A 25,211-nucleotide genomic window follows, 5' to 3' on the forward strand; every position below is an offset into this window, starting at 1 on the left:
CCTCGTGTCCCCCCTCTCGCCTCCCTCGTGTCCCCCTCTCGCCTGCCTCGTGTCCCCCTCTCGCCTCCCTCGTGTCCCCCTCTCGCCTGCCTCGTGTCCCCCTCTCGCCTCCCTCGTGTCCCCCCTCTCGCCTCCCTCGTGTCCCCCTCTCGCCTCCCTCGTGTCCCCCCTCTCGCCTCCCTCGTGTCCCCCCTCTCGCCTCCCTCGTGTCCCCCTCTCGCCTGCCTCGTGTCCCCCTCTCGCCTCCCTCGTGTCCCCCTCTCGCCTCCCTCGTGTCCCCCTCTCGCCTGCCTCGTGTCCCCCTCTCGCCTCCCTCGTGTCCCCCTCTCGCCTCCCTCTTGTCCCTCCTCTCGTCCTCCCTCCTGTCTCCTGTGTCCGTGCTGTGCTGCTGCCCCCTGCTGCCGGAGAACATCCGCTACAGTCACATGATACAGGCAGAGCTCCTCCTACAGACACTGTATAGCTCCGCCTCTTCGTTATCATGTAGGCGGAAGTGACATCAATACTCATGTTCCGGAAGTTCCTCCCTTTTCTGTAACCTAGCAACGCGTCGTCCGTTAGTACCACCCCTGTCATTTGCAGCCAATCAGTGTAGAGGCGGCTGGAGAGGCGCTTTGAATCGTGACCGGTGACTGGAGCGCAAAACGGAGGCGATAGAGAGACCGACCGCAACATGGAGCAACCGGTGAGTACCTACCGGGGGGCTACTTACTGTCTGGTGATACCATACCCCCCTGTATACATGGCACAGCTGCCCCCCCCCCGCATCAGCGTGGTACATTCCTCCTCATACTGTGCCCCCAGGATCATCCCAATATATCCAGCCCCGGGGGGGGGACCAACCAGATCCTGTAATATCTAATGTCTCATCTCACAGGAGGATCCGACCCTGGAGAGAAACTTCCGAGGACACAGAGACACCGTGACCAGCACAGACTGCAACCCCAACATGCGGCAGATAGGTGAGAGCAACCCCAGCAGCAGAATAGTGAGCGCAGCTCTGGAGTATAATACAGGATGTAACTCAGGATCAGTACAGGATAAGTAATGTCATGTATGTACACAGTGACTGCACCAGCAGCAGAATAGTGAGTGCAGCTCTGGAGTATAATACAGGATGTAACTCAGGATCAGTACAGGATAAGTAATGTCATGTATGTACACAGTGACTGCACCAGCAGCAGAATAGTGAGCGCAGCTCTGGAGTATAATACAGGATGTAACTCAGGATCAGTACAGGATAAGTAATGTCATGTATGTACACAGTGACTGCACCAGCAGCAGAATAGTGAGTGCAGCTCTGGAGTATAATACAGGATGTAACTCAGGATCAGTACAGGATAAGTAATGTCATGTATGTACACAGTGACTGCACCAGCAGCAGAATAGTGAGTGCAGCTCTGGGGTATAATACAGGATGTAACTCAGGATCAGTACAGGATAAGTAATGTCATGTATGTACACAGTGACTGCACCACCAGCAGAATAGTGAGTGCAGCTCTGGAGTATAATACAGGATGTAACTCAGGATCAGTACAGGATAAGTAATGTCATGTATGTACACAGTGACTGCACCAGCAGCAGAATAGTGAGTGCAGCTCTGGGGTATAATACAGGATGTAACTCAGGATCAGTACAGGATAAGTAATGTCATGTATGTACACAGTGACTGCACCAGCAGCAGAATAGTGAGTGCAGCTCTGGGGTATAATACAGGATGTAACTCAGGGTCAGTACAGGATAAGTAATGTCATGTATGTACACAGTGACTGCACCAGCAGAATAGTGAGTGCAGCTGTGTAGTATAATACAGGATGTAACTCAGGATCAGTACAGGATAAGTAATGTCATGTATGTACACAGTGACTGCACCAGCAGCAGAATAGTGAGTGCAGCTCTGGAGTATAATACAGGATGTAACTCAGGATCAGTACAGGATAAGTAATGTCATGTATGTACACAGTGACTGCACCAGCAGAATAGTGAGTGCAGCTGTGTAGTATAATACAGGATGTAACTCAGGATCAGTACAGGATAAGTAATGTCATGTATGTACACAGTGACTGCACCAGCAGCAGAATAGTGAGTGCAGCTCTGGGGTATAATACAGGATGTAACTCAGGATCAGTACAGGATAAGTAATGTCATGTATGTACACAGTGACTGCACCAGCAGCAGAATAGTGAGTGCAGCTCTGGGGTATAATACAGGATGTAACTCAGGATCAGTACAGAATAAGTAATGTCATGTATGTACACATTGACTGCACCAGCAGCAGAATAGTGAGTGCAGCTCTGGAGTATAATACAGGATGTAACTCAGGATCAGTACAGGATAAGTAATGTCATGTATGTACAGTGACTGCACCAGCAGCAGAATAGTGAGTGCAGCTCTGGGGTATAATACAGGATGTAACTCAGGATCAGTACAGAATAAGTAATGTCATGTATGTACAGTGACTGCACCAGCAGCAGAATAGTGAGTGCAGCTCTGGAGTATAATACAGGATGTAACTCAGGATCAGTACAGAATAAGTAATGTCATGTATGTACACAGTGACTGCACCAGCAGCAGAATAGTGAGTGCAGCTCTGGAGTGTGATGCATCCTGTGTTTGCAGCCAGCGGTTCTATGGACTCCTGTGTGATGGTCTGGAACATGAAGACGCAGATGAGGGCTTATCGGTTTGTGGGACACAAGGACGCGGTGATGTCGGTGGAGTTCTCGCCCTCGGGACATCTTCTTGCCTCGGCCTCCAGGGATAAGACGGTGCGGCTCTGGGTCCCCAGTGTGTGAGTATTAGGAGTAGATGTTGGGCTCTTCCTCCCCCTGGTGGTGGGTGTGATGATTGCACCTGTGCGGGGCGGCCTCCCCCTGGTGGTGGGTGTGATGATTGCACCTGTGCGGGGCGGCCTCCCACTGGTGGTGGGTGTGATGATTGCACCTGTGCGGGGCGGCCTCCCCCTGGTGGTGGGTGTGATGATTGCACCTGTGCGGGGCGGCCTCCCCCTGGTGGTGGGTGTGATGATTGCACCTGTGCGGGGCGGCCTCCCCCTGGTGGTGGGTGTGATGATTGCACCTGTGCGGGGCGGCCTCCCCCTGGTGGTGGGTGTGATGATTGCACCTGTGCGGGGCGGCCTCCCCCTGGTGGTGGGTGTGATGATTGCACCTGTGCGGGGCGGCCTCCCCCTGCTGTTCCTGTGCTCTGGGATGTATCTCCAGGACTCTGTTTTCCAGTAAAGGGGAGTCCTCGGTGTTCCGGGCGCACACGGGGACGGTGCGGAGCGTCAGCTTCTCCGGGGACGGACAATCTCTGGTTACTGCGTCTGACGACAAGACGGTGAAGGTTTGGACGGTGCACAGGCAGAAGTTCCTCTTCTCTCTGAACCAGCACATAAACTGGGTGCGCTGCGCCAGGTAAGTGCCCCCCGCATGGGTGGGACCCTCCCCGCAGCAGCACAGAGGATCACAGGCGTCACTCCCTCCCCAGGTTCTCCCCGGACGGACGTCTCATCGTCTCCGCCAGCGATGACAAGACGGTAAAACTCTGGGACAAGAGCAGCCGGGAGTGCACGCACTCGTTCTGTGAGCACGGAGGGTAAGTGTCCCCCCCGCAGGCCGCCTAGGAGCAGCACATCCCTGTTATTAACCCTTTGTTGTAAGCCGCTCCTCTGCTCTGTGCTGCAGGTTTGTGAATTTTGTGGATTTTCACCCCAGCGGGACGTGTGTGGCAGCCGCAGGCACCGACAACACGGTGAAGGTCTGGGACATCCGCATGAACAAACTTATCCAGCATTACCAAGGTATGCGTCCTGCAGGGCAGGGGGGACCCCGTACATCTCCAGTGTGTGACAGGTATGTGTCCTGCAGGGCAGGGGGGACCCCGTACATCTCCAGTGTGTGACAGGTATGTGTCCTGCAGGGCAGGGGGGACCCCACACCCCTCTAGTGTATGACAGGTATGTGTCCTGCAGGGCAGGGGGGACCCCTTACATCTCCAGTGTATGACAGGTATGTGTCCTGCAGGGCAGGGGGGACCCCACACCCCTCTAGTGTATGACAGGTATGTGTCCTGCAGGGCAGGGGGGACCCCACACCCCTCTAGTGTATGACAGGTATGTGTCCTGCAGGGCAGGGGGGACCCCACACCCCTCTAGTGTATGACAGATATATGTCCTGCAGGGCAGGGGGGACCCCATACATCTCCAGTGTGTGACAGGTATATGTCCTGCAGAGCAGGGGGGACCCCATACATCTCCAGTGTGTGACAGGTATGTGTCCTGCAGGGCAGGGGGGACCCCATACATCTCCAGTGTGTGACAGGTATATGTCCTGCAGTGCAGGGGGGACCCCATACATCTCCAGTGTGTGACAGGTATGTGTCCTGCAGGGCAGGGGACCCCTTACATCTCCAGTGTGTGACAGGTATGTGTCCTGCAGGGCAGGGGGGACCCCGTACATCTCCAGTGTGTGACAGGTATATGTCCTGCAGTGCAGGGGGGACCCCGTACATCTCCCGTGTGTGACAGGTATGTGTCCTGCAGAGCAGGGGACCTCTGACATCTCCAGTGTGTGACAGGTATGTGTCCTGCAGGGCAGGGGGGACCCCATACATCTCCAGTGTGTGACAGGTATATGTCCTGCAGGGCAGGGGGGACCCCATACATCTCCAGTGTGTGACAGGTATATGTCCTGCAGTGCAGGGGGGACCCCATACATCTCCAGTGTGTGACAGGTATATGTCCTGCAGTGCAGGGGGGACCCCATACATCTCCAGTGTGTGACAGGTATGTGTCCTGCAGGGCAGGGGACCCCTTACATCTCCAGTGTGTGACAGGTATGTGTCCTGCAGGGCAGGGGGGACCCCGTACATCTCCAGTGTGTGACAGGTATATGTCCTGCAGTGCAGGGGGGACCCCGTACATCTCCCGTGTGTGACAGGTATGTGTCCTGCAGAGCAGGTGACCTCTGACATCTCCAGTGTGTGACAGGTATGTGTCCTGCAGGGCAGGGGGGACCCCATATATCTCCAGTGTGTGACAGGTATATGTCCTGCAGTGCAGGGGGGACCCCGTACATCTCCCGTGTGTGACAGGTATGTGTCCTGCAGAGCAGGTGACCTCTGACATCTCCAGTGTGTGACAGGTATATGTCCTGCAGGGCAGGGGGGACCCCATACATCTCCAGTGTGTGACAGGTATATGTCCTGCAGGGCAGGGGGGACCCCATACATCTCCAGTGTGTGACAGGTATATGTCCTGCAGTGCAGGGGGGACCCCGTACATCTCCCGTGTGTGACAGGTATGTGTCCTGCAGAGCAGGGGACCTCTGACATCTCCCGTGTGTGACAGGTATGTGTCCTGCAGGGCAGGGGGGACCCCATACATCTCCAGTGTGTGACAGGTATATGTCCTGCAGGGCAGGGGGGACCCCATACATCTCCAGTGTGTGACAGGTATGTGTCCTGCAGGGCAGGGGGGGCCCCTTACATCTGCAGTGTGTAACGGGTATGTGTCCTGCAGGGAAGGGGGACCCCATACATCTGGAGTGTGTCACAGGTATGTGTCCTGCAGGGCAGGGGGGACCCCATACATCTCCAGTATGTGACAGATATATGTCCTGCAGGGCAGGGGGGACCCCATACATCTCCAGTGTGTGACAGGTATGTGTCCTGCAGGGCAGGGGGGACCCCATACATCTCCAGTGTGTGACAGATATATGTCCTGCAGGGCAGGGGGGCCCCATACATCTCCAGTGTGTGACAGGTATGTGTCCTGCAGGGCAGGGGACCCCTTACATCTCCAGTGTATGACAGGTATGTGTCCTGCAGGGCAGGGGGGACCCCACACCCCTCTAGTGCCCCTTGGAGATTTTAGTGTATAGTGCATGTCGTGCAGGACACCGGACCCCCCACATCTCTGGGGGCACCTGGAATGTCGTGGAGTGTCTCACACAATCCTCTCCCCCCTGTGGGCAGTGACGGTATTGCACCCGTGACGTCACTGCCCCTATAAATGTCGTGTTGTGTCTTGTACAGACAAAGGGCAGATGCTGCGGCGCTTCTTGCTGAGTCACCGTGACGCGGCCGCCTCGTCTTTCCCCTGTTCTGTATCTGACACAAAATCCTTGTACAATGTGGTTGTAATTTATGGCCTTCAAGCGTGTGAGCAACCACAACTCCCAGCATGCCCGGCCAGTCTGCAGCAGCGGAGGCATGCTGGGAGTTGTAGTTGAGGCCTGACCCTGAAGACTTCTTGTACTGCTATGGGAAAGCTGGGTGACTACACCAGCATGCCTGGAGCTTCCTGTTAGTCACCCAGCTTTCCTAGAGCCCTGAGTGGCATGTATTTTGCAGGCTGAGCTGTATATTTGGGGGTACCTGGTTATTTTGGGGCTCGTGTGGTCTCTCGCAGTGCACAGCGCGGCAGTGAACTCTCTCTCCTTCCACCCGTCCGGTAACTATCTGGTCACCGCGTCCAATGACTCCACCCTGAAGATCCTGGACCTGCTGGAGGGGCGGCTGCTGTACACCCTGCACGGCCACCAGGTGAAGGCACCTTCCAATCAGACCTCTGCTTGCTGTCATTGAGCGGGGACATCACAGTCTAATATTTGTATTGTGCAGGGAGCCGCGACTTGTGTCAGGTTCTCCAGAGATGGACAATTCTTCGCCTCCGGTGGTTCTGATGAGCAGGTGAGTGCCGGAAACACAACGGAGCAGCGCTGAGGAGTCTGTGTGTGTGTGCAGGAGCAGCGCTGAGGAGTCTGTGTGTGTGTGTGCAGGAGCAGCGCTGAGGAGTCTGTGTGTGTGCAGGAGCAGGGCTGAGGAGTCTGTGTGTGCAGGAGCAGGGCTGAGGAGTCTGTGTGTGCAGGAGCAGGGCTGAGGAGTCTGTGTGTGTGCAGGAGCAGCGCTGAGGAGTCTGTGTGTGTGCAGGAGCAGCGCTGAGGAGTCTGTGTGTGTGCAGGAGCGGCTCTGAGGAGTCTGTGTGTGTGTGCAGGAGCGGCGCTGAGGAGTCTGTGTGTGTGCAGGAGCAGCGCTGAGGAGTCTGTGTGTGTGCAGGAGCGGCGCTGAGGAGTCTGTGTGTGTGTGCAGGAGCGGCGCTGAGGAGTCTGTGTGCGTGCAGGAGCGGCGCTGAGGATTCTGTGTGCGTGCAGGAGCAGCGCTGAGGAGTCTGTGTGTGTGCAGGAGCAGCGCTGAGGAGTCTGTGTGTGTGCAGGAGCGGCGCTGAGGAGTCTGTGTGTGTGCAGGAGCGGCTCTGAGGAGTCTGTGTGTGTGTGCAGGAGCAGCGCTGAGGAGTCTGTGTGCGTGCAGGAGCGGCGCTGAGGAGTCTGTGTGTGTGTGCAGGAGCGGCTCTGAGGAGTCTGTGTGTGTGTGCAGGAGCGGCGCTGAGGAGTCTGTGTGTGTGCAGGAGCGGCGCTGAGGAGTCTGTGTGTGTGCAGGAGCAGCGCTGAGGAGTCTGTGTGTGTGCAGGAGCGGCGCTGAGGAGTCTGTGTGTGTGCAGGAGCGGCGCTGAGGAGTCTGTGTGCGTGCAGGAGCAGCGCTGAGGAGTCTGTGTGTGTGCAGGAGCAGGGCTGAGGAGTCTGTGTGTGCGTCTGCGCAGGAGCAGCGCTGAGGAGTCTGTGTGTGCGTCTGCGCAGGAGCAGCGCTGAGGAGTCTGTGTGTGCGTCTGCGCAGGAGCAGCGCTGAGGAGTCTGTGTGTGTGTGCAGGAGCAGCGCTGAGGAGTCTGTGTGTGCAGGAGCAGCGCTGAGGAGTCTGTGTGTGCAGGAGCAGCGCTGAGGAGTCTGTGTGTGCAGGAGCAGCGCTGAGGAGTCTGTGTGTGCGCAGGAGCAGCGCTGAGGAGTCTGTGTGCGCGCAGGAGCAGCGCTGAGGAGTCTGTGTGTGTGTGCAGGAGCAGTGCTGAGGAGTCTGTGTGCGCGCAGGAGCAGCGCTGAGGAGTCTGTGTGCGCGCAGGAGCAGCACTGAGGAGTCTGTGTGTGCAGGAGCAGCGCTGAGGAGTCTGTGTGTGTGTGCAGGAGCAGCGCTGAGGAGTCTGTGTGTGTGTGCAGGAGCAGCGCTGAGGAGTCTGTGTGTGTGTGCAGGAGCAGCGCTGAGGAGTCTGTGTGCGTGCAGGAGCAGCACTGAGGAGTCTGTGTGTGTGTGCAGGAGCAGCGCTGAGGAGTCTGTGTGTGTGTGCAGGAGCAGTGCTGAGGAGTCTGTGTGTGTGTGCAGGAGCAGTGCTGAGGAGTCTGTGTGCGTGCAGGAGCAGCGCTGAGGAGTCTGTGTGTGCAGGAGCAGCGCTGAGGAGTCTGTGTGTGTGTGCAGGAGCAGCGCTGAGGAGTCTGTGTGTGTGTGCAGGAGCAGCGCTGAGGAGTCTGTGTGTGTGTGCAGGAGCAGCGCTGAGGAGTCTGTGTGTGTGCAGGAGCAGGGCTGAGGAGTCTGTGTGTGCGTCTGCGCAGGAGCAGCGCTGAGGAGTCTGTGTGTGCGTCTGCGCAGGAGCAGCGCTGAGGAGTCTGTGTGTGTGTGCAGGAGCAGCGCTGAGGAGTCTGTGTGTGCAGGAGCAGCGCTGAGGAGTCTGTGTGTGTGTGCAGGAGCAGCGCTGAGGAGTCTGTGTGTGTGTGCAGGAGCAGCGCTGAGGAGTCTGTGTGTGTGTGCAGGAGCAGGGCTGAGGAGTCTGTGTGTGCGTCTGCGCAGGAGCAGCGCTGAGGAGTCTGTGTGTGTGTTCAGGAGCAGCGCTGAGGAGTCTGTGTGTGCAGGAGCAGCGCTGAGGAGTCTGTGTGTGTGTGCAGGAGCAGCGCTGAGGAGTCTGTGTGTGTGTGCAGGAGCAGCGCTGAGGAGTCTGTGTGTGTGTGCAGGAGCAGGGCTGAGGAGTCTGTGTGTGCGTCTGCGCAGGAGCAGCGCTGAGGAGTCTGTGTGTGCGTCTGCGCAGGAGCAGCGCTGAGGAGTCTGTGTGTGCGTCTGCGCAGGAGCAGCGCTGAGGAGTCTGTGTGTGTGTGCAGGAGCAGCGCTGAGGAGTCTGTGTGTGTGTGCAGGAGCAGCGCTGAGGAGTCTGTGTGTGCAGGAGCAGCGCTGAGGAGTCTGTGTGTGCAGGAGCAGCGCTGAGGAGTCTGTGTGTGCAGGAGCAGCGCTGAGGAGTCTGTGTGTGCGCAGGAGCAGCGCTGAGGAGTCTGTGTGCGTGCAGGAGCAGCACTGAGGAGTCTGTGTGTGTGTGCAGGAGCAGCGCTGAGGAGTCTGTGTGTGTGTGCAGGAGCAGTGCTGAGGAGTCTGTGTGCGTGCAGGAGCAGCGCTGAGGAGTCTGTGTGCGCGCAGGAGCAGCGCTGAGGAGTCTGTGTGCGCGCAGGAGCAGCGCTGAGGAGTCTGTGTGTGCAGGAGCAGCGCTGAGGAGTCTGTGTGTGTGTGCAGGAGCAGCGCTGAGGAGTCTGTGTGTGTGTGCAGGAGCAGCGCTGAGGAGTCTGTGTGTGTGTGCAGGAGCAGCGCTGAGGAGTCTGTGTGTGCGCAGGAGCAGCGCTGAGGAGTCTGTGTGTGCAGGAGCAGTGCTGAGGAGTCTGTGTGCGTGCAGGAGCAGCGCTGAGGAGTCTGTGTGTGTGTGCAGGAGCAGCGCTGAGGAGTGTGTGTGTGTGCGCAGGAGCAGCGCTGAGGAGTGTGTGTGTGTGCGCAGGAGCAGCGCTGAGGAGTGTGTGTGTGTGCGCAGGAGCAGCGCTGAGGAGTGTGTGTGTGTGTGCAGGAGCAGGGCTGAGGAGTCTGTGTGTGTGTGCAGGAGCAGCGCTGAGGAGTCTGTGTGTGTGTGCAGGAGCAGCGCTGAGGAGTCTGTGTGTGCGCGCAGGAGCAGCGCTGAGGAGTCTGTGTGTGCAGGAGCAGCGCTGAGGAGTCTGTGTGTGCAGGAGCAGCGCTGAGGAGTCTGTGTGTGCAGGAGCAGCGCTGAGGAGTCTGTGTGTGCAGGAGCAGCGCTGAGGAGTCTGTGTGTGCAGGAGCAGCGCTGAGGAGTCTGTGTGTGCAGGAGCAGCGCTGAGGAGTCTGTGTGTGCAGGAGCAGCGCTGAGGAGTCTGTGTGTGCAGGAGCAGCGCTGAGGAGTCTGTGTGTGTGTGCAGGAGCAGCGCTGAGGAGTCTGTGTGTGTGTGCAGGAGCAGCGCTGAGGAGTCTGTGTGTGTGCGCAGGAGCAGCGCTGAGGAGTCTGTGTGTGTGCGCAGGAGCAGCGCTGAGGAGTCTGTGTGTGTGCAGGAGCGGCGCTGAGGAGTCTGTGTGTGTGTGTGCAGGAGCGGCGCTGAGGAGTCTGTGTGTGTGTGCAGGAGCGGCGCTGAGGAGTCTGTGTGTGTGTGTGCAGGAGCGGCGCTGAGGAGTCTGTGTGTGTGTGTGCAGGAGCGGCGCTGAGGAGTCTGTGTGTGTGTGTGCAGGAGCGGCGCTGAGGAGTCTGTGTGTGTGTGTGCAGGAGCGGCGCTGAGGAGTCTGTGTGTGTGTGCAGGAGCAGCGCTGAGGAGTCTGTGTGTGCGTGCAGGAGCAGCGCTGAGGAGTCTGTGTGCGTGCAGGAGCAGCGCTGAGGAGTCTGTGTGCGCGCAGGAGCAGCGCTGAGGAGTCTGTGCGCGCGCAGGAGCAGCGCTGAGGAGTCTGTGTGCGCGCAGGAGCAGCGCTGAGGAGTCTGTGTGTGTGCAGGAGCAGCGCTGAGGAGTCTGTGTGTCCCGTGTGTGGAGCAGAGCTGTAGCGTCACACCTGGAGTAGCAGTAAGGTGCGTGTGTCCCGTGTGTGGAGCAGAGCTGTAGTGTCACACCTGGAGTAGCAGTAAGGTGTGTGTGTCCCGTGTGTGGAGCAGAGCTGTAGTGTCACACCTGGAGTAGCAGTAAGATGCGTGTGTCCCGTGTGTGGAGCAGAGCTGTAGCGTCACACCTGGAGCTGCAGTAAGGTGCGTGTGTCCCGTGTGTGGAGCAGAGCTGTAGCGTCACACCTGGAGTAGCAGTAAGGTGTGTGTGTCCCGTGTGTGGAGCAGAGCTGAAGCGTCACACCTGGAGTAGCAGTAAGGTGTGTGTGTCCCGTGTGTGGAGCAGAGCTGAAGCGTCACACCTGGAGTAGCAGTAAGGTGTGTGTCTGGGCAGGAGCAGTGCTATGGAGTGTGGGTGTGTCCCGTGTGTGGAGCAGAGCTGTAGTGTCACACCTGGAGTAGCAGTAAGGTGTGTGTGTCCCGTGTGTGGAGCAGAGCTGTAGTGTCACACCTGGAGTAGCAGTAAGATGCGTGTGTCCCGTGTGTGGAGCAGAGCTGTAGCGTCACACCTGGAGTAGCAGTAAGGTGCGTGTGTCCCGTGTGTGGAGCAGAGCTGTAGCGTCACACCTGGAGTAGCAGTAAGGTGCGTGTGTCCCGTGTGTGGAGCAGAGCTGTAGCGTCACACCTGGAGTAGCAGTAAGGTGTGTGTGTCCCGTGTGTGGAGCAGAGCTGAAGCGTCACACCTGGAGCAGCAGTAAGATGTGTGTGTCCCGTGTGTGGAGCAGAGCTGTAGTGTCACACCTGGAGTAGCAGTAAGATGCGTGTGTCCCGTGTGTGGAGCAGAGCTGTAGTGTCACACCTGGAGTAGCAGTAAGGTGTGTGTGTCCCGTGTGTGGAGCAGAGCTGTAGTGTCACACCTGGAGTAGCAGTAAGATGCGTGTGTCCCGTGTGTGGAGCAGAGCTGAAGTGTCACACCTGGAGCAGCAGTAAGGTGCGTGTGTCCCGTGTGTGGAGCAGAGCTGTAGCGTCACACCTGGAGCTGCAGTAAGGTGCGTGTGTCCCGTGTGTGGAGCAGAGCTGTAGCGTCACACCTGGAGTAGCAGTAAGGTGTGTGTGTCCCGTGTGTGGAGCAGAGCTGAAGCGTCACACCTGGAGTAGCAGTAAGGTGTGTGTGTCCCGTGTGTGGAGCAGAGCTGAAGCGTCACACCTGGAGTAGCAGTAAGGTGTGTGTCTGGGCAGGAGCAGTGCTATGGAGTGTGGGTGTGTCCCGTGTGTGGAGCAGAGCTGTAGCGTCACACCTGGAGTAGCAGTAAGGTGCGTGTGTCCCGTGTGTGGAGCAGAGCTGTAGTGTCACACCTGGAGTAGCAGTAAGGTGTGTGTGTCCCGTGTGTGGAGCAGAGCTGTAGTGTCACACCTGGAGTAGCAGTAAGGTGCGTGTGTCCCGTGTGTGGAGCAGAGCTGTAGTGTCACACCTGGAGCAGCAGTAAGGTGTGTGTGTCCCATGTGTGGAGCAGAGCTGTAGCGTCACGCCTGGAGTAGCAGAGCTGTAGCGTCACACCTGGAGCAGCAGTAAGGTGCGTGTGTCCCGTGTGTGGAGCAGAGCTGTAGTGTCACACCTGGAGCAGCAGTAAGGTGCGTGTGTCCCGTGTGTGGAGCAGAGCTGTAGTGTCACACCTGGAGCAGCAGTAAGGTGCGTGTGTCCCGTGTGTGGAGCAGAGCTGTAGTGTCACACCTGGAGCAGCAGTAAGGTGCGTGTGTCCCGTGTGTGGAGCAGAGCTGTAGCGTCATGCCTGGAGTAGCAGAGCTGTAGCGTCACACCTGGAGTAGCAGTAAGGTGCGTGTGTCCCGTGTGTGGAGCAGAGCTGTAGCGTCATGCCTGGAGTAGCAGAGCTGTAGCGTCACACCTGGAGCAGCAGTAAGGTGCGTGTGTCCCGTGTGTGGAGCAGAGCTGTAGTGTCACACCTGGAGCAGCAGTAAGGTGCGTGTGTCCCGTGTGTGGAGCAGAGCTGTAGCGTCATGCCTGGAGTAGCAGAGCTGTAGCGTCACACCTGGAGCAGCAGTAAGGTGCGTGTGTCCCGTGTGTGGAGCAGAGCTGTAGTGTCACACCTGGAGCAGCAGTAAGGTGCGTGTGTCCCGTGTGTGGAGCAGAGCTGTAGTGTCACACCTGGAGCAGCAGTAAGGTGCGTGTGTCCCGTGTGTGGAGCAGAGCTGTAGCGTCATGCCTGGAGTAGCAGAGCTGTAGCGTCACACCTGGAGCAGCAGTAAGGTGCGTGTGTCCCGTGTGTGGAGCAGAGCTGTAGTGTCACACCTGGAGCAGCAGTAAGGTGCGTGTGTCCCGTGTGTGGAGCAGAGCTGTAGCGTCATGCCTGGAGTAGCAGAGCTGTAGCGTCACACCTGGAGTAGCAGTAAGGTGCGTGTGTCCAGTGTGTGGAGCAGAGCTGTAGCGTCACACTTGGAGCAGCAGTAAGGTGTGTGTGTCCAGTGTGTGGAGCAGAGCTGTAGCGTCATGCCTGGAGTAGCAGAGCTGTAGTGTCACACCTGGAGTAGCAGAGCTGAAGCGTCACACTTGGAGCAGCAGTAAGGTGCGTGTGTCTCACCCTCCTCCGTTCTCTGCAGATTATGGTCTGGAAAACAAACTTTGACTCTTCCTCGTACAGCGACGTCCTGAGACACAAGAGACGCAACGTCTGTAATAATGGAGCAGATTCTGGTTCCGGCGCCGTCCTGCCCCAAGCCCCCGCGCCCGAGGTGGTGAGTAGGATGTGCCCCGGCTCTGGTCTCGGTGCTGCAGCCGCTATTAACCCTTCGTGTCCTGTAAGGCGCTGTTCTTATCCTTATACCCGAGGTCTGGCTGCAGGTGTGACCTGGGCCTATTCCGGGTCACTGTGTTCTGACTGGTGTCACATTGTGTTTTCAGCCGGCGCCGCTCGCTCCATACAGCACCGGGCTGAGCGCAGAGGACAGAACCAGCCCCGACCCTCCCGGACCCCGACCAACATCACGAGGGGACGACTACAACATGCGCAACGTGGCCAACACCCTGGAGCACATCGTGGGTCAGCTGGATATCCTGACCCAGGTAAGAGAAGCCCCTCCCCCTGCTCAGCCTGCGCCTCCTGGTTCATGGCTAGGATCCGAGCCAGAGCTGTTCATATTACACATTAACCTCTCTCCCCCGCAGACCGTCGCCATCCTAGAGCAGAGACTGTCCCTGACCGAGGACAAGGTGAGGGAATGCATGGAGCGGCAGGGGGCAGGGCCGACACACCAGGACCACTAGGGCGGCGCCGCTGCTGCTCATCTACCACACCCGGATTTTATTAGTGTTTTTTTTATTGTAAATATGAAATAATTTAATAAAAAAATGAAGTCTTTGATGAATTCAGCTTCAGTCCTAGAAGAGGCTCCACCCACATGGACACAAGGCAGGAAGGAGGAGCCCCCGCTACAAGGGCACAGACCCCCCCAGTGTGATCCCTGCCCCCGCTCCTATGTCCAGGACCAGAGATTACTAATAGTTTCATCATTTCTGGTTTCACAACTTTGGGGGAAGTTTCTTGCTCAGTGCAACTTCCCCAAACCCCCAGCCCCCAATAACCCAGGGAAGTGTCACAGATACAATGTTACATCCTGTATTATACTCCGGAGCTGCACTCACTATTCTGCTGTTGGTGCAGTCACTGTGTACATACATGACATTACTTATCCTGTACTGATCCTGAGTTACATCCTGTATTATACCCCAGAGCTGCACTCACGATCCTGCTGCTGGTGCAGTCACTGTGTACATACATGACATTACTTATCCTGTACTGATCCTGAGTTACATCCTGTATTATACCCCAGAGCTGCACTCACTATTCTGCTGCTGGTGCAGTCACTGTGTACATACATGACATTACTTATCCTGTACTGATCCTGAGTTACATCCTGTATTATACCCCAGAGCTGCACTCACTATTCTGCTGCTGGTGCAGTCACTGTGTACATACATGACATTACTTATCCTGTACTGATCCTGAGTTACATCCAGTATTATACCCCAGAGCTGCACTTACTATTCTGCTGCTGGTGCAGTCACTGTGTACATACATGACATTACTTATCCTGTACTGATCCTGAGTTACATCCTGTATTATACTCCAGAGCTGCACTCACTATTCTGCTGCTGGTGCAGTCACTGTGTACATACATGACATTACTTATCCTGTACTGATCCTGAGTTACATCCTGTATTATACCCCAGAGCTGCACTCACTATTCTGCTGCTGGTGCAGTCACTGTGTACATACATGACATTACTTATCCTGTACTGATCCTGAGTTACATCCAGTATTATACCCCAGAGCTGCACTTACTATTCTGCTGCTGGTGCAGTCACTGTGTACATACATGACATTACTTATCCTGTACTGATCCTGAGTTACATCCTGTATTATACTCCAGAGCTGCACTCACTATTCTGCTGCTGGTGCAGTCACTGTGTACATACATGACATTACTTATCCTGTACTGATCCTGAGTTACATCCTGTATTATACCCCAGAGCTGCACTCACTATTCTGCTGCTGGTGCAGTCACTGTGTACATACATGACATTACTTATCCTGTACTGATCCTGAGCTACATCCTGTATTATACTCCAGAGCTGCACTCACTATTCTGCTGCTGGTGCAGTCACTGTGTACATACATGACATTACTTATCCTGTACTGATCCTGAGTTACATCCTGTATTATACCCCAGAGCTGCACTCACTATTCTGCTGCTGGTGCAGTCACTGTGTACATACATGACATTACTTATCCTGTACTGATCCTGAGTTACATCCTGTATTATACCCCAGAGCTGCACTCACTATTCTGCTGCTGGTGCAGACACTGTGTACATACATGACATTACTGATCCTGTACTGACCCTGAGTTACATCCTGTATTATACCCCAGAGCTGCACTCACTATTCTGCTGCTGGTGCAGTCACTGTGTACATACATGACATTACTTACCCTGTACTGATCCTGAGTTACATCCTGTATTATACCCCAGAGCTGCACTCACTATTCTGCTGCTGGTGCAGTCACTGTGTGCATACATGACATTACTTATCCTGTACTGATCCTGAGTTACATCCTGTATTATACTCCAGAGCTGCACTCACTATTCTGCTGCTGGTGCAGTCACTGTGTACATACATGACATTACTGATCCTGTACTGACCCTGAGTTACATCCTGTATTATACCCCAGAGCTGCACTCACTATTCTGCTGCTGGTGCAGTCACTGTGTACATACATGACATTACTTATCCTGTACTGATCCTGAGTTACATCCTGTATTATACCCCAGAGCTGCACTCACTATTCTGCTGCTGGTGCAGTCACTGTGTACATACATGACATTTCTTATCCTGTACTGATCCTGAGTTACATCCTGTATTATACCCCAGAGCTGCACTCACTATTCTGCTGCTGGTGCAGTCACTGTGTACATACATGACATTACTTATCCTGTACTGATCCTGAGTTACATCCTGTATTATACCCCAGAGCTGCACTCACTATTCTGCTGCTGGTGCAGTCACTGTGTACATACATGACATTACTTATCCTGTACTGATCCTGAGTTACATCCTGTATTATACCCCAGAGCTGCACTCACTATTCTGCTGCTGGTGCAGTCACTGTGTACATACATGACATTACTTATCCTGTACTGATCCTGAGTTACATCCTGTATTATACCCCAGAGCTGCACTCACTATTCTGCTGCTGGTGCAGTCACTGTGTACATACATGACATTACTTATCCTGTACTGATCCTGAGTTACATCCTGTATTATACTCCAGAGCTGCACTCACTATTCTGCTGCTGGTGCAGTCACTGTGTACATACATGACATTACTTATCCTGTACTGGTCCTGAGTTACATCCTGTATTATACTCCAGAGCTGCACTCACTATTCTGCTGCTGGTGCAGTCACTGTGTACATACATGACATTACTTATCCTGTACTGATCCTGAGTTACATCCTGTATTATACTCACTATTCTGCTATTACGGTGCAGTAGTGACGTGTGGTGCGCGCCCCCGCTTCTCCCTGTGACAGGCGCGGCCCCGCGCTGGCTCCTCCCTCAGGAGGGTTCCCGGGTGTCGGTGATGGCGGGTCCCCCCAGTAGGAGCGCCCGGTGGCTGGGGGAGAGTCTGGCGGGCGGCGGGCTCGGGCTGCTGCTCCTGGATTGCCGGCCTCAGGAGCGGTACCAGGCGGCCCACATCCAGTCCGCGCTGAGTGTGGCGGTTCCGGGCCTGGTTCTGCGCCGCCTCCGCTCCGGGAGCCTCTCGGTCCGCTCGGTGATCGCCAGTGACCCGGACGCGTTCTCCCGCCGGCGCCAGGCGGACACGGTGCTGCTGTATGACGAGGCGGACGGCCCGGAGGCTCCCGGTTCGGTTCTGGGGCTGCTGCTCCACAAGCTGCGGGAGGACGGCTGCAGAGCCTTCTACCTGAGAGGTGCGTGCGACTGCGACTACGACTACACAGCGGGAGGGGGCGGGGCTGCGCTCAGGACGGGCTCCTCACTTTGTAGGATCTCTGCTTGCTGTCAGTCAGTGGAAGCAGACACTAGTGATGATTAACTGCTCACAGCTGAGGGTTTGTTACAGCTACAGCTCTCTGGGGATTTGTTACAGTGTATCAGAATTACAGTGGTTACAATAGTTACCAAACTTTCACTTGTAAGAGCTTACTGTGACCAGATGAACTTCTCACAGCTGAGGGTTTGTAACCATTGCATCCACATTATAGAAGTGCCTTGGATTTGTGACTGACACATTGTAACAAACAAGCAGAACGATCTGTGCTGTGAAAATGCAAAGTCTCTGGTCAGATTGTTTCCAGTCGCTGACAGCAAGCTGAGATCCTGCAAGTGAAACAACCCTCCCAGACCTTACACTGCTGTCAGCTGAGGGTTTGTTACAGTTGTATCTATTCTGTGAGATAAATACAGGTCTCTGGTTTGTTACAATGTATCAGAGGATTATCTCCTGAGCTGTGAGGGCAGGATTTCATCCACTGACAGCAAGCGGAGCTCCGGGGAAGGGCTGGAAGCGCAGCACAAAGTTTATTAGGAAGTTTCAGAAGTTTTTTGAATTGTGAAACTTTATTCATATCATGAAAGTGAACAGTCCTGGGAGGGGGAGCAGAGGGGAGTTTGTTAGTTTGTGATCTGACCCTGAGATGACGACTCGGCTCTGCTACATCTGTATAGAGGGGGGTCCCTGCTCCCCTCAATGTCCGCAGAAGCTGAGGAGGACACTGCACCAGACCCTCTGCTGTGTGATGTCTTGTAGCTACTGGCTTCATGTGTTTATAGACAGGAAAGCTGGAAGACAACTGATAAATGTGATGACCCAGCTTTCCCAGGAGCAGATCTCCCCCTGCTGTGACACTTCCTGATTGGGTGTCGGGCGAGCTCCAGCACGCCGGGGGTTACTCAGCCCCTCCCCCACACGCTGCGTGGGTGTGCAATAAAGGGAGCGTCCAGAGGGCGGGAGCCGGCGACTTGTCACATCACGCCCTGGAAGACTGGAGACACCCAATGGGCGACCTCTGATCTTATATCATTGATTAGAAAACAGAGCAGAGCCCCAAAAAACGATATAATGTGTGCGACCCGGGCCGGGGGGGCCGGGACTGTGTGCGACCCGGGACGGGGGGTCCGGGACTGTGTGCGACCCGGGACGGGGGGTCCGGGACTGTGTGCGACCCGGGCCGGGGGGTCCGGGACTGTGTGCGACCCGGGACGGGGGGTCCGGGACTGTGTGCGACCCGGGACGGGGAGGCCGGGACTGTGTGCGACCCGGGACGGGGGGGCCGGGACTGTGTGCGACCCGGGCCGGGGGGGCCGGGACTGTGTGCGACCCGGGCCGGGGGGGCCGGGACTGTGTGCGACCCGGGCCGGGGGGGCCGGGACTGTGTGGGACCCGGGCCGGGGGGGCCGGGACTGTGTGCGACCCGGGCCGGGGGGGCCGGGACTGTGTGCGACCCGGGCCGGGGGGGCCGGGACTGTGTGCGACCCGGGCCGGGGGGGCCGGGACTGTGCGCGACCCGGGACGGGGGGGCCGGGACTGTGCGCGACCCGGGACGGGGGGGCCGGGACTGTGCGCGACCCGGGACGGGGGGGGGCCGGGACTGTGCGTGACCCGGGACGGGGGGGCCGGGACATGGATCACAACCCAGACAGACCGTTAAATTAATTGAACCTCTGCAGCAGGAGACCTTAAGCCGGACCCCTGAGACCCTCAGATCGCCGGCAGGACCTGGTGGGGTGCAGGGTCAGTGTTTGGGCCGGTCCTGGGTCGCGCCCCTCCCCCCTGTTACATTGTTGCGTTGTCTCGTTGCAGGTGGATACAGTAAGTTCCAGCGGGAGCACCCGGAGATGTGCGAGGTCGGCCTGGACATCCCCTCCCCCACGGACCCCCCAGACTCTCTGCTGGCATTTGGGAGCCTGAGAATCAGTTCTGAAGGTTCAGATGGTGAATCCGACCGAGAACCCAACAGCGCCACAGAATCGGAAGGAAGCCCCGCCCTCAGCAACCAGAGCACCTTCCCCGTCCAGATCCTCCCCTACCTGTTCCTGGGCTGCGCCAAAGATTCTGCCAACCGGGACGTCCTGGGGAAGTACAACATCAAGTACATCCTGAACGTCACCCCCAACCTCCCCAACGCCTTCGAGCACAGCGGGGGCTTCACCTACAAGCAGATCCCCATCTCCGACCACTGGAGCCAGAACCTGTCGCAGTTCTTCCCCGAAGCCATCGCCTTCATCGGTGCGTCCTGTAGCCCCCCGTCCCTGTGGTATGAGGTTATGGGGGTCCTCTGCCCAGGCCGCTGTGGTATTAGGTTATGGGGGTACTCGGGGGTCCTCTGCCCAGGCCGCTGTGGTATGAGGTTATGGGGGTACTCGGGGGTCCTCTGCCCAGGCTGCTGTGGTATGAGGTTATGGGGGTACTCGGGGGTCCTCTGCCCAGGCCGCTGTGGTATGAGGTTATGGGGGTACTCGGGGGTCCTCTGCCCAGGCCACTGTGGTATGAGGTTATGGGGGTCCTCTGCCCAGGCCGCTGTGGTATGAGGTTATGGGGGTACTCGGGGGTCCTCTGCCCAGGCCACTGTGGTATGAGGTTATGGGGGTACTCGGGGGTCCTCTGCCCAGGCCGCTGTGGTATGAGGTTATGGGGGTACTCGGGGGTCCTCTGCCCAGGCCGCTGTGGTATGAGGTTATGGGGGTACTCGGGGGTCCTCTGCCCAGGCTGCTGTGGTATGAGGTTATGGGGGTACTCGGGGGTCCTCTGCCCAGGCCGCTGTGGTATGAGGTTATGGGGGTACTCGGGGGTCCTCTGCCCAGGCCACTGTGGTATGAGGTTATGGGGGTACTCGGGGGTCCTCTGCCCAGGCCGCTGTGGTATGAGGTTATGGGGGTACTCGGGGGTCCTCTGCCCAGGCCGCTGTGGTATGAGGTTATGGGGGTACTCGGGGGTCCTCTGCCCAGGCCGCTGTGGTATTAGGTTATGGGGGTACTCGGGGGTCCTCTGCCCAGGCCGCTGTGGTATTAGGTTATGGGGGTACTCGGGGGTCCTCTGCCCAGGCCGCTGTGGTATGAGGTTATGGGGGTACTCGGGGGTCCTCCGCCCAGGCTGCTGTGGTATGAGGTTATGGGGGTACTCGGGGGTCCTCTGCCCAGGCTGCTGTGGTATGAGGTTATGGGGGTACTCGGGGGTCCTCTGCCCAGGCCGCTGTGGTATGAGGTTATGGGGGTACTCGGGGGTCCTCTGCCCAGGCCGCTGTGGTATGAGGTTATGGGGGTACTCGGGGGTCCTCTGCCCAGGCCGCTGTGGTAGAAGGGTATAGGGGTACTCGGGTGTAGAGATTGTCATAAACCCTCAGCTGGGAGATGCGTCATGTCTTTTCACAGCTGAGGGTCTGTTACAATAGTATCTAGTACCTATCACCTGCACTGATACACAGACTGGATGTAAGTGTACCAGACCCTCAGCTGCGAGATGTGTAGGAGTAGCTTGTATCCTGACGGTGTCTTCCTCTGCTTTCAGACGAGGCTCGCACCAACCAGTGCGGGATCCTGGTGCATTGCCTCGCAGGTATCAGCCGCTCGGTGACGGTCACGGTGGCGTACCTCATGCAGAAGCTCAACCTCTCACTGAACGACGCCTACGACTTCGTCAAGAGGAAAAAGTCGAACATCTCGCCAAACTTTAACTTCATGGGACAACTGCTGGACTTCGAGCGCAGCCTGAAGAGCCCCTGCGACCTGCGCTCGCCCCCCGGACCCCTGTACTTCACCAGCCCCACCAACAACAACCTCTTCCAGCTGGACAGCCTGGAGTTCACATGACGCCTCTGGCCTGCGGAACCCGGAGCGGATCAGCGTCCGGAGCGGGGGCCGGCTTCAGCGTCCGGAGCGGGGGCCGGCTTCAGCGTCCGGAGCGGGGGCCGGCTTCAGCGTCCGGAGCGGGGGCCGGCTTCAGCGTCCGGAGCGGATCTCTCCTCCCCTCACATCTTGCACTTAACAAACCGATATCCGGGGTCGGAGAGAAGGAAACTATTTTATACTTTATTTTTGTATCGGGGGGAAAATTCTGTCTGAATAGAGAGCAAAAGTCCTTTCATCTGGCGACTGCAGGACCAGGGACCGGATTAATAGGTGTTGGCAGATCAGATTTACTGGATTACCAGGGCTCAGATTATAAAACTTTATGGATTATAAAGGCTCAGATTATAAAACCTTGTGGATTATCAAGGTTCGGATTATTAGACCTTGTATATTACTCGGGCTCAGATTATTAGACCTTCTGGATTACCAGGGCTCAGATTATTAGACCTTCTGGATTACCAGGGCTCAGATTATTAGACCTGTGGATTATCAACAAAAATAGCAACCAAATGGATAAGTTTAAAGTTCCTCCCGTAACTTACAGTACAGAAAACAAGCTAAATAGGGGTATATAGGAGTAGAATTATGCTAAAATGTAACTTTTATTTAGTACACATAAAACCGCACCAAAGTAACATGTGCTATTGGTATGATGTAAGGAAAAAAAAGACAAAACAATTTAAACCTTATTGAGTGCCGTATCCTCACAGGTCTCGGTGTGAATTTGGACGTCAATATCAGAAACAATAACACTCTCACCGTGATTCTGACGCCAAAAGGATTTATCCTTACATCATACCAATAGCACATGTTACTTTGGTGCGGTTTTATGTGTACTAAATAAAAGTTACATTTTAGCATAATTCTACTCCTATATACCCCTATTTAGCTTGTTTTCTGTACTGTGGATTATCAAGGCTCAGATTATTAGACCTTCTGGATTACCAAGGCTCAGATTATTAGACCTTCTGGATTACCAAGGCTCAGATTATTAGACCTTCTGGATTACCAAGGCACAGTTTTTCAATCTCTGTGGATTATCATGGCTCAAATCTCATTAGATTTTCCAAATTACCAGGCAGCCAAATTATTAAACCTTCCTTATATCGGACTGGATGAGCAGGCGCCGGATTACTGAATTTCCCAGATTACCAGGCCAGAGGTGACAGCAGTGATCTCATGTCTGACTGTTTCCATTTATACATAACCCGACTCCAGACTGATACATTGTAACAAATCATGAAGGAGATTACTGCTGCTGAGAAATGTCTAGACTGGATGCAACTGTCACAAACCCTCAGATAAGGGAAGTATTAGGTTGGTTTCTGGATTACCAAGTGCCAGATTATTACAGCCCACATTAATAGGAGTAATCAGTTTACCTTTAATCTGACCCCTGCTAATCCAGGATGTCTGTTCATCTGCCACATTGTGGATTCTCCAGTAATCTGAGCCCTGATAATCAAGGAACATCTATTGGAGGGGGATTATTTAGTTCTAGATTACCAGACCATCCGGATAACAAGGCACCGTATGATCAGATTACTAAAGGTGGGATTATAAAACCTGGATTACCATCAGTTTTTTTTAGTAATTTGACTCCCAGTAATCCACAATTTCTAATAATATGTTGCCTGGTAATCCAGAATGTTGGTTTATTGGCAACATTGTAATCCAGAAAGTCTATTAATCTGACACCTAGTAATCTGGATGATCCGGTGCCATATTATCAAACTCCAGAGCACTAGGTGTCAGATTATCAGAGTAACTGGATTACAAGAGCTCAGATGATGACAGTCTGGATTGCCATGGGTTGGATTATTAATCCTATCAGATTACCAGGCGCCAGATTAAAGGAATTTTGCTGAACTCTATTGTCTTCCGGCTCTAGAACAATTCCCGCTATGGAGCCTTTCCACAGTTCTAGAGCTGGAAGCCTCGTTAGGTGGTGGGTAATTAATATGCGACTAATCAGCTAATTATATCCTGTGGGTGGAGTCAGGTGATCGCTCGCTCCACCCCTTTTATTTTGTATAGAATTTGTATTTTTTGTAATTTTTTTATAAGCCAAAAGTGTCTATTGACCAAATGCTGTTTGCACAGATCACAGGGCGACGTAAAGTGGGAGGAGCCGCCGCTCGCTCTGCCCTCTGATTGGCTGTTACTTTCTGCAGGTTTCCTCTTGTGCCATATGGATTGTTGATCCCCCAGTGTTGAGATCCATTAGGGATCACACTGCCAAGGAGGCGGAGCCATGTTTATTCTATGCAAATCATATAGTAGTGGAATGGTCGCCTGTGCACTACAGTCCACATTCTGTGCAGTATCAGAACCACAGGCCCAGTAGCTGCATTGTGGGGCCCCCCATCAGTGATTGTACCCCTGCACCCCCAAATACTGGTCACTGTGCCCATTCATTACACTACCAATACAGGCAAGAGTATAACTCCAATGCTGCATTACATATTGTACAGCTTCAGAGCTGAAATCACCCTGCTGCTTCTGCTTATATAAAGCCTGCTGACTGTTTCCAATACTGACAGCAGAATAGTGAGTGCAGCTCTGGGGTATAATACAGGATGTAACTCAGGATCAGTACAGGGTAAGTAATGTCATGTATGTACACAGTGACTGCACCAGCAGCAGAATAGTGAGTGCAGCTCTGGAGTATAATACAGGATGTAACTCAGGATCAGTACAGGATAAGTAATGTCATGTATGTACACAGTGACTGCACCAGCAGCAGAATAGTGAGTGCAGCTCTGGGGTATAATACAGGATGTAACTCAGGATCAGTACAGGATAAGTAATGTCATGTATGTACACAGTGACTGCACCAGCAGCAGAATAGTGAGTGCAGCTCTGGGGTATAATACAGGATGTAACTCAGGATCAGTACAGGATAAGTAATGTCATGTATGTACACAGTGACTGCACTAGCAGCAGAATAGTGAGTGCAGCTCTGGAGTATAATACAGGATGTAACTCAGGATCAGTACAGGATAAGTAATGTCATGTATGTACACAGTGACTGCACCAGCAGCAGAATAGTGAGTGCAGCTCTGGAGTATAATATAGGATGTAACTCAGGATCAGTACAGGATAAGTAATGTCATGTATGTACACAGTGACTGCACCAGCAGCAGAATAGTGAGTGCAGCTCTGGAGTATAATACAGGATGTAACTCAGGATCAGTACAGGATAAGTAATGTCATGTATGTACACAGTGACTGCACCAGCAGCAGAATAGTGAGTGCAGCTCTGGGGTATAATACAGGATGTAACTCAGGATCAGTACAGGATAAGTAATGTCATGTATGTACAGTGACTGCACCAGCAGCAGAATAGTGAGTGCAGCTCTGGAGTATAATACAGGATGTAACTCAGGATCAGTACAGGATAAGTAATGTCATGTATGTACACAGTGACTGCACCAGCAGCAGAATAGTGAGTGCAGCTCTGGGGTAACAGGATGTAACTCTGGATAAGTGAGTTTTGGTGGGAGCTTTAGGATATAGTCAGATTTCGGGTTCCAGTGCTGTCCCCCCCCTCCCCTGGCGGTTGGAGGCTGTTATCCGGGTGCTATGATACTTGTGACTCCGGTAATTAGAACAGTAGGAATAACATTTTCTATTTTCCTACATTATTACAGTATTAGACCTCGCGCCTCATCACTGCCCAATCACAGACTTGTCCGATGTTGTGTCTTTACTTCTTTGGTTTCCTTCCTTGTGGCACGAAGTGCGAACTCTCAATGCCTCACTAGTGTCTCCTTCCTGACTGTACCCGCTTCCTTAGGTGTCCAGGAGGAGGGGCCATCGCGCGCGGGGGGGGGGGGGGGATCTTTTAAAGGTCATTTTGGATATGCATTTTTGATATGTTTTATCATATTTTCCATAAGATTGAATGAAATCATGTCTACTCCAATCACATCCAAAGCTGCATCCAGGCGGCTCTGCTGTGGTCTATTGTGGGGTGTGCAATATGTGCAGCAGGATGGTATATGATCAGTCTAGTCCTGGCAGATCCTCGGGGGCGGGGCTTTTCATAAGACCACACCCACCTTGTAGTGTTTCCCAGCAGGATTAAGCATCCGAATT

General features: G+C 54.9%; 2 protein-coding genes across 2 annotated transcripts; both read left to right on the forward strand.

Moving 5' to 3' along the window:
- Positions 1 to 484: 484 nt before the first annotated feature.
- On the forward strand, positions 485 to 14,052 carry POC1A (POC1 centriolar protein A). Its single transcript, XM_072127575.1, has 11 exons — positions 485 to 685; positions 878 to 962; positions 2,620 to 2,791; positions 3,237 to 3,416; positions 3,490 to 3,597; positions 3,687 to 3,802; positions 6,413 to 6,546; positions 6,625 to 6,693; positions 13,284 to 13,418; positions 13,585 to 13,746; positions 13,849 to 14,052. The coding sequence occupies exons 1-11, from the start codon at positions 674 to 676 to the stop codon at positions 13,945 to 13,947; spliced, it is 1,272 nt and encodes a 423-aa protein (XP_071983676.1). The 5' UTR covers positions 485 to 673; the 3' UTR covers positions 13,948 to 14,052.
- A 2,712-nt stretch (positions 14,053 to 16,764) lies between these two features.
- Positions 16,765 to 23,928, forward strand: LOC140105104 (dual specificity protein phosphatase 7-like). The gene is made up of 3 exons (XM_072129004.1): positions 16,765 to 17,173; positions 19,066 to 19,491; positions 20,770 to 23,928. The coding sequence occupies exons 1-3, from the start codon at positions 16,825 to 16,827 to the stop codon at positions 21,069 to 21,071; spliced, it is 1,077 nt and encodes a 358-aa protein (XP_071985105.1). The 5' UTR covers positions 16,765 to 16,824; the 3' UTR covers positions 21,072 to 23,928.
- Positions 23,929 to 25,211: the final 1,283 nt, after the last annotated feature.

Source organism: Engystomops pustulosus, chromosome 10 (genome assembly GCF_040894005.1).
Source record: "Engystomops pustulosus chromosome 10, aEngPut4.maternal, whole genome shotgun sequence".
In the NCBI taxonomy this organism is placed as follows: Eukaryota; Metazoa; Chordata; class Amphibia; order Anura; family Leptodactylidae; genus Engystomops; species Engystomops pustulosus.

Coding starts and splice junctions, on each gene's coding strand:
- POC1A (XM_072127575.1), top strand. Junction 3,417..3,489: donor AACTGGGTGCGCTGCGCCAG/GTAAGTGCCCCC, acceptor CTCCCTCCCCAG/GTTCTCCCCGGACGGACGTC. Junction 3,803..6,412: donor ACTTATCCAGCATTACCAAG/GTATGCGTCCTG, acceptor GGTCTCTCGCAG/TGCACAGCGCGGCAGTGAAC.
- LOC140105104 (XM_072129004.1), top strand. CDS start 16,825: ATGGCGGGTCCCCCCAGTAGGAGCGCCCGGTGGCTGGGGGAGAGTCTG. Junction 17,174..19,065: donor CAGAGCCTTCTACCTGAGAG/GTGCGTGCGACT, acceptor GTCTCGTTGCAG/GTGGATACAGTAAGTTCCAG. Junction 19,492..20,769: donor CGAAGCCATCGCCTTCATCG/GTGCGTCCTGTA, acceptor CTCTGCTTTCAG/ACGAGGCTCGCACCAACCAG.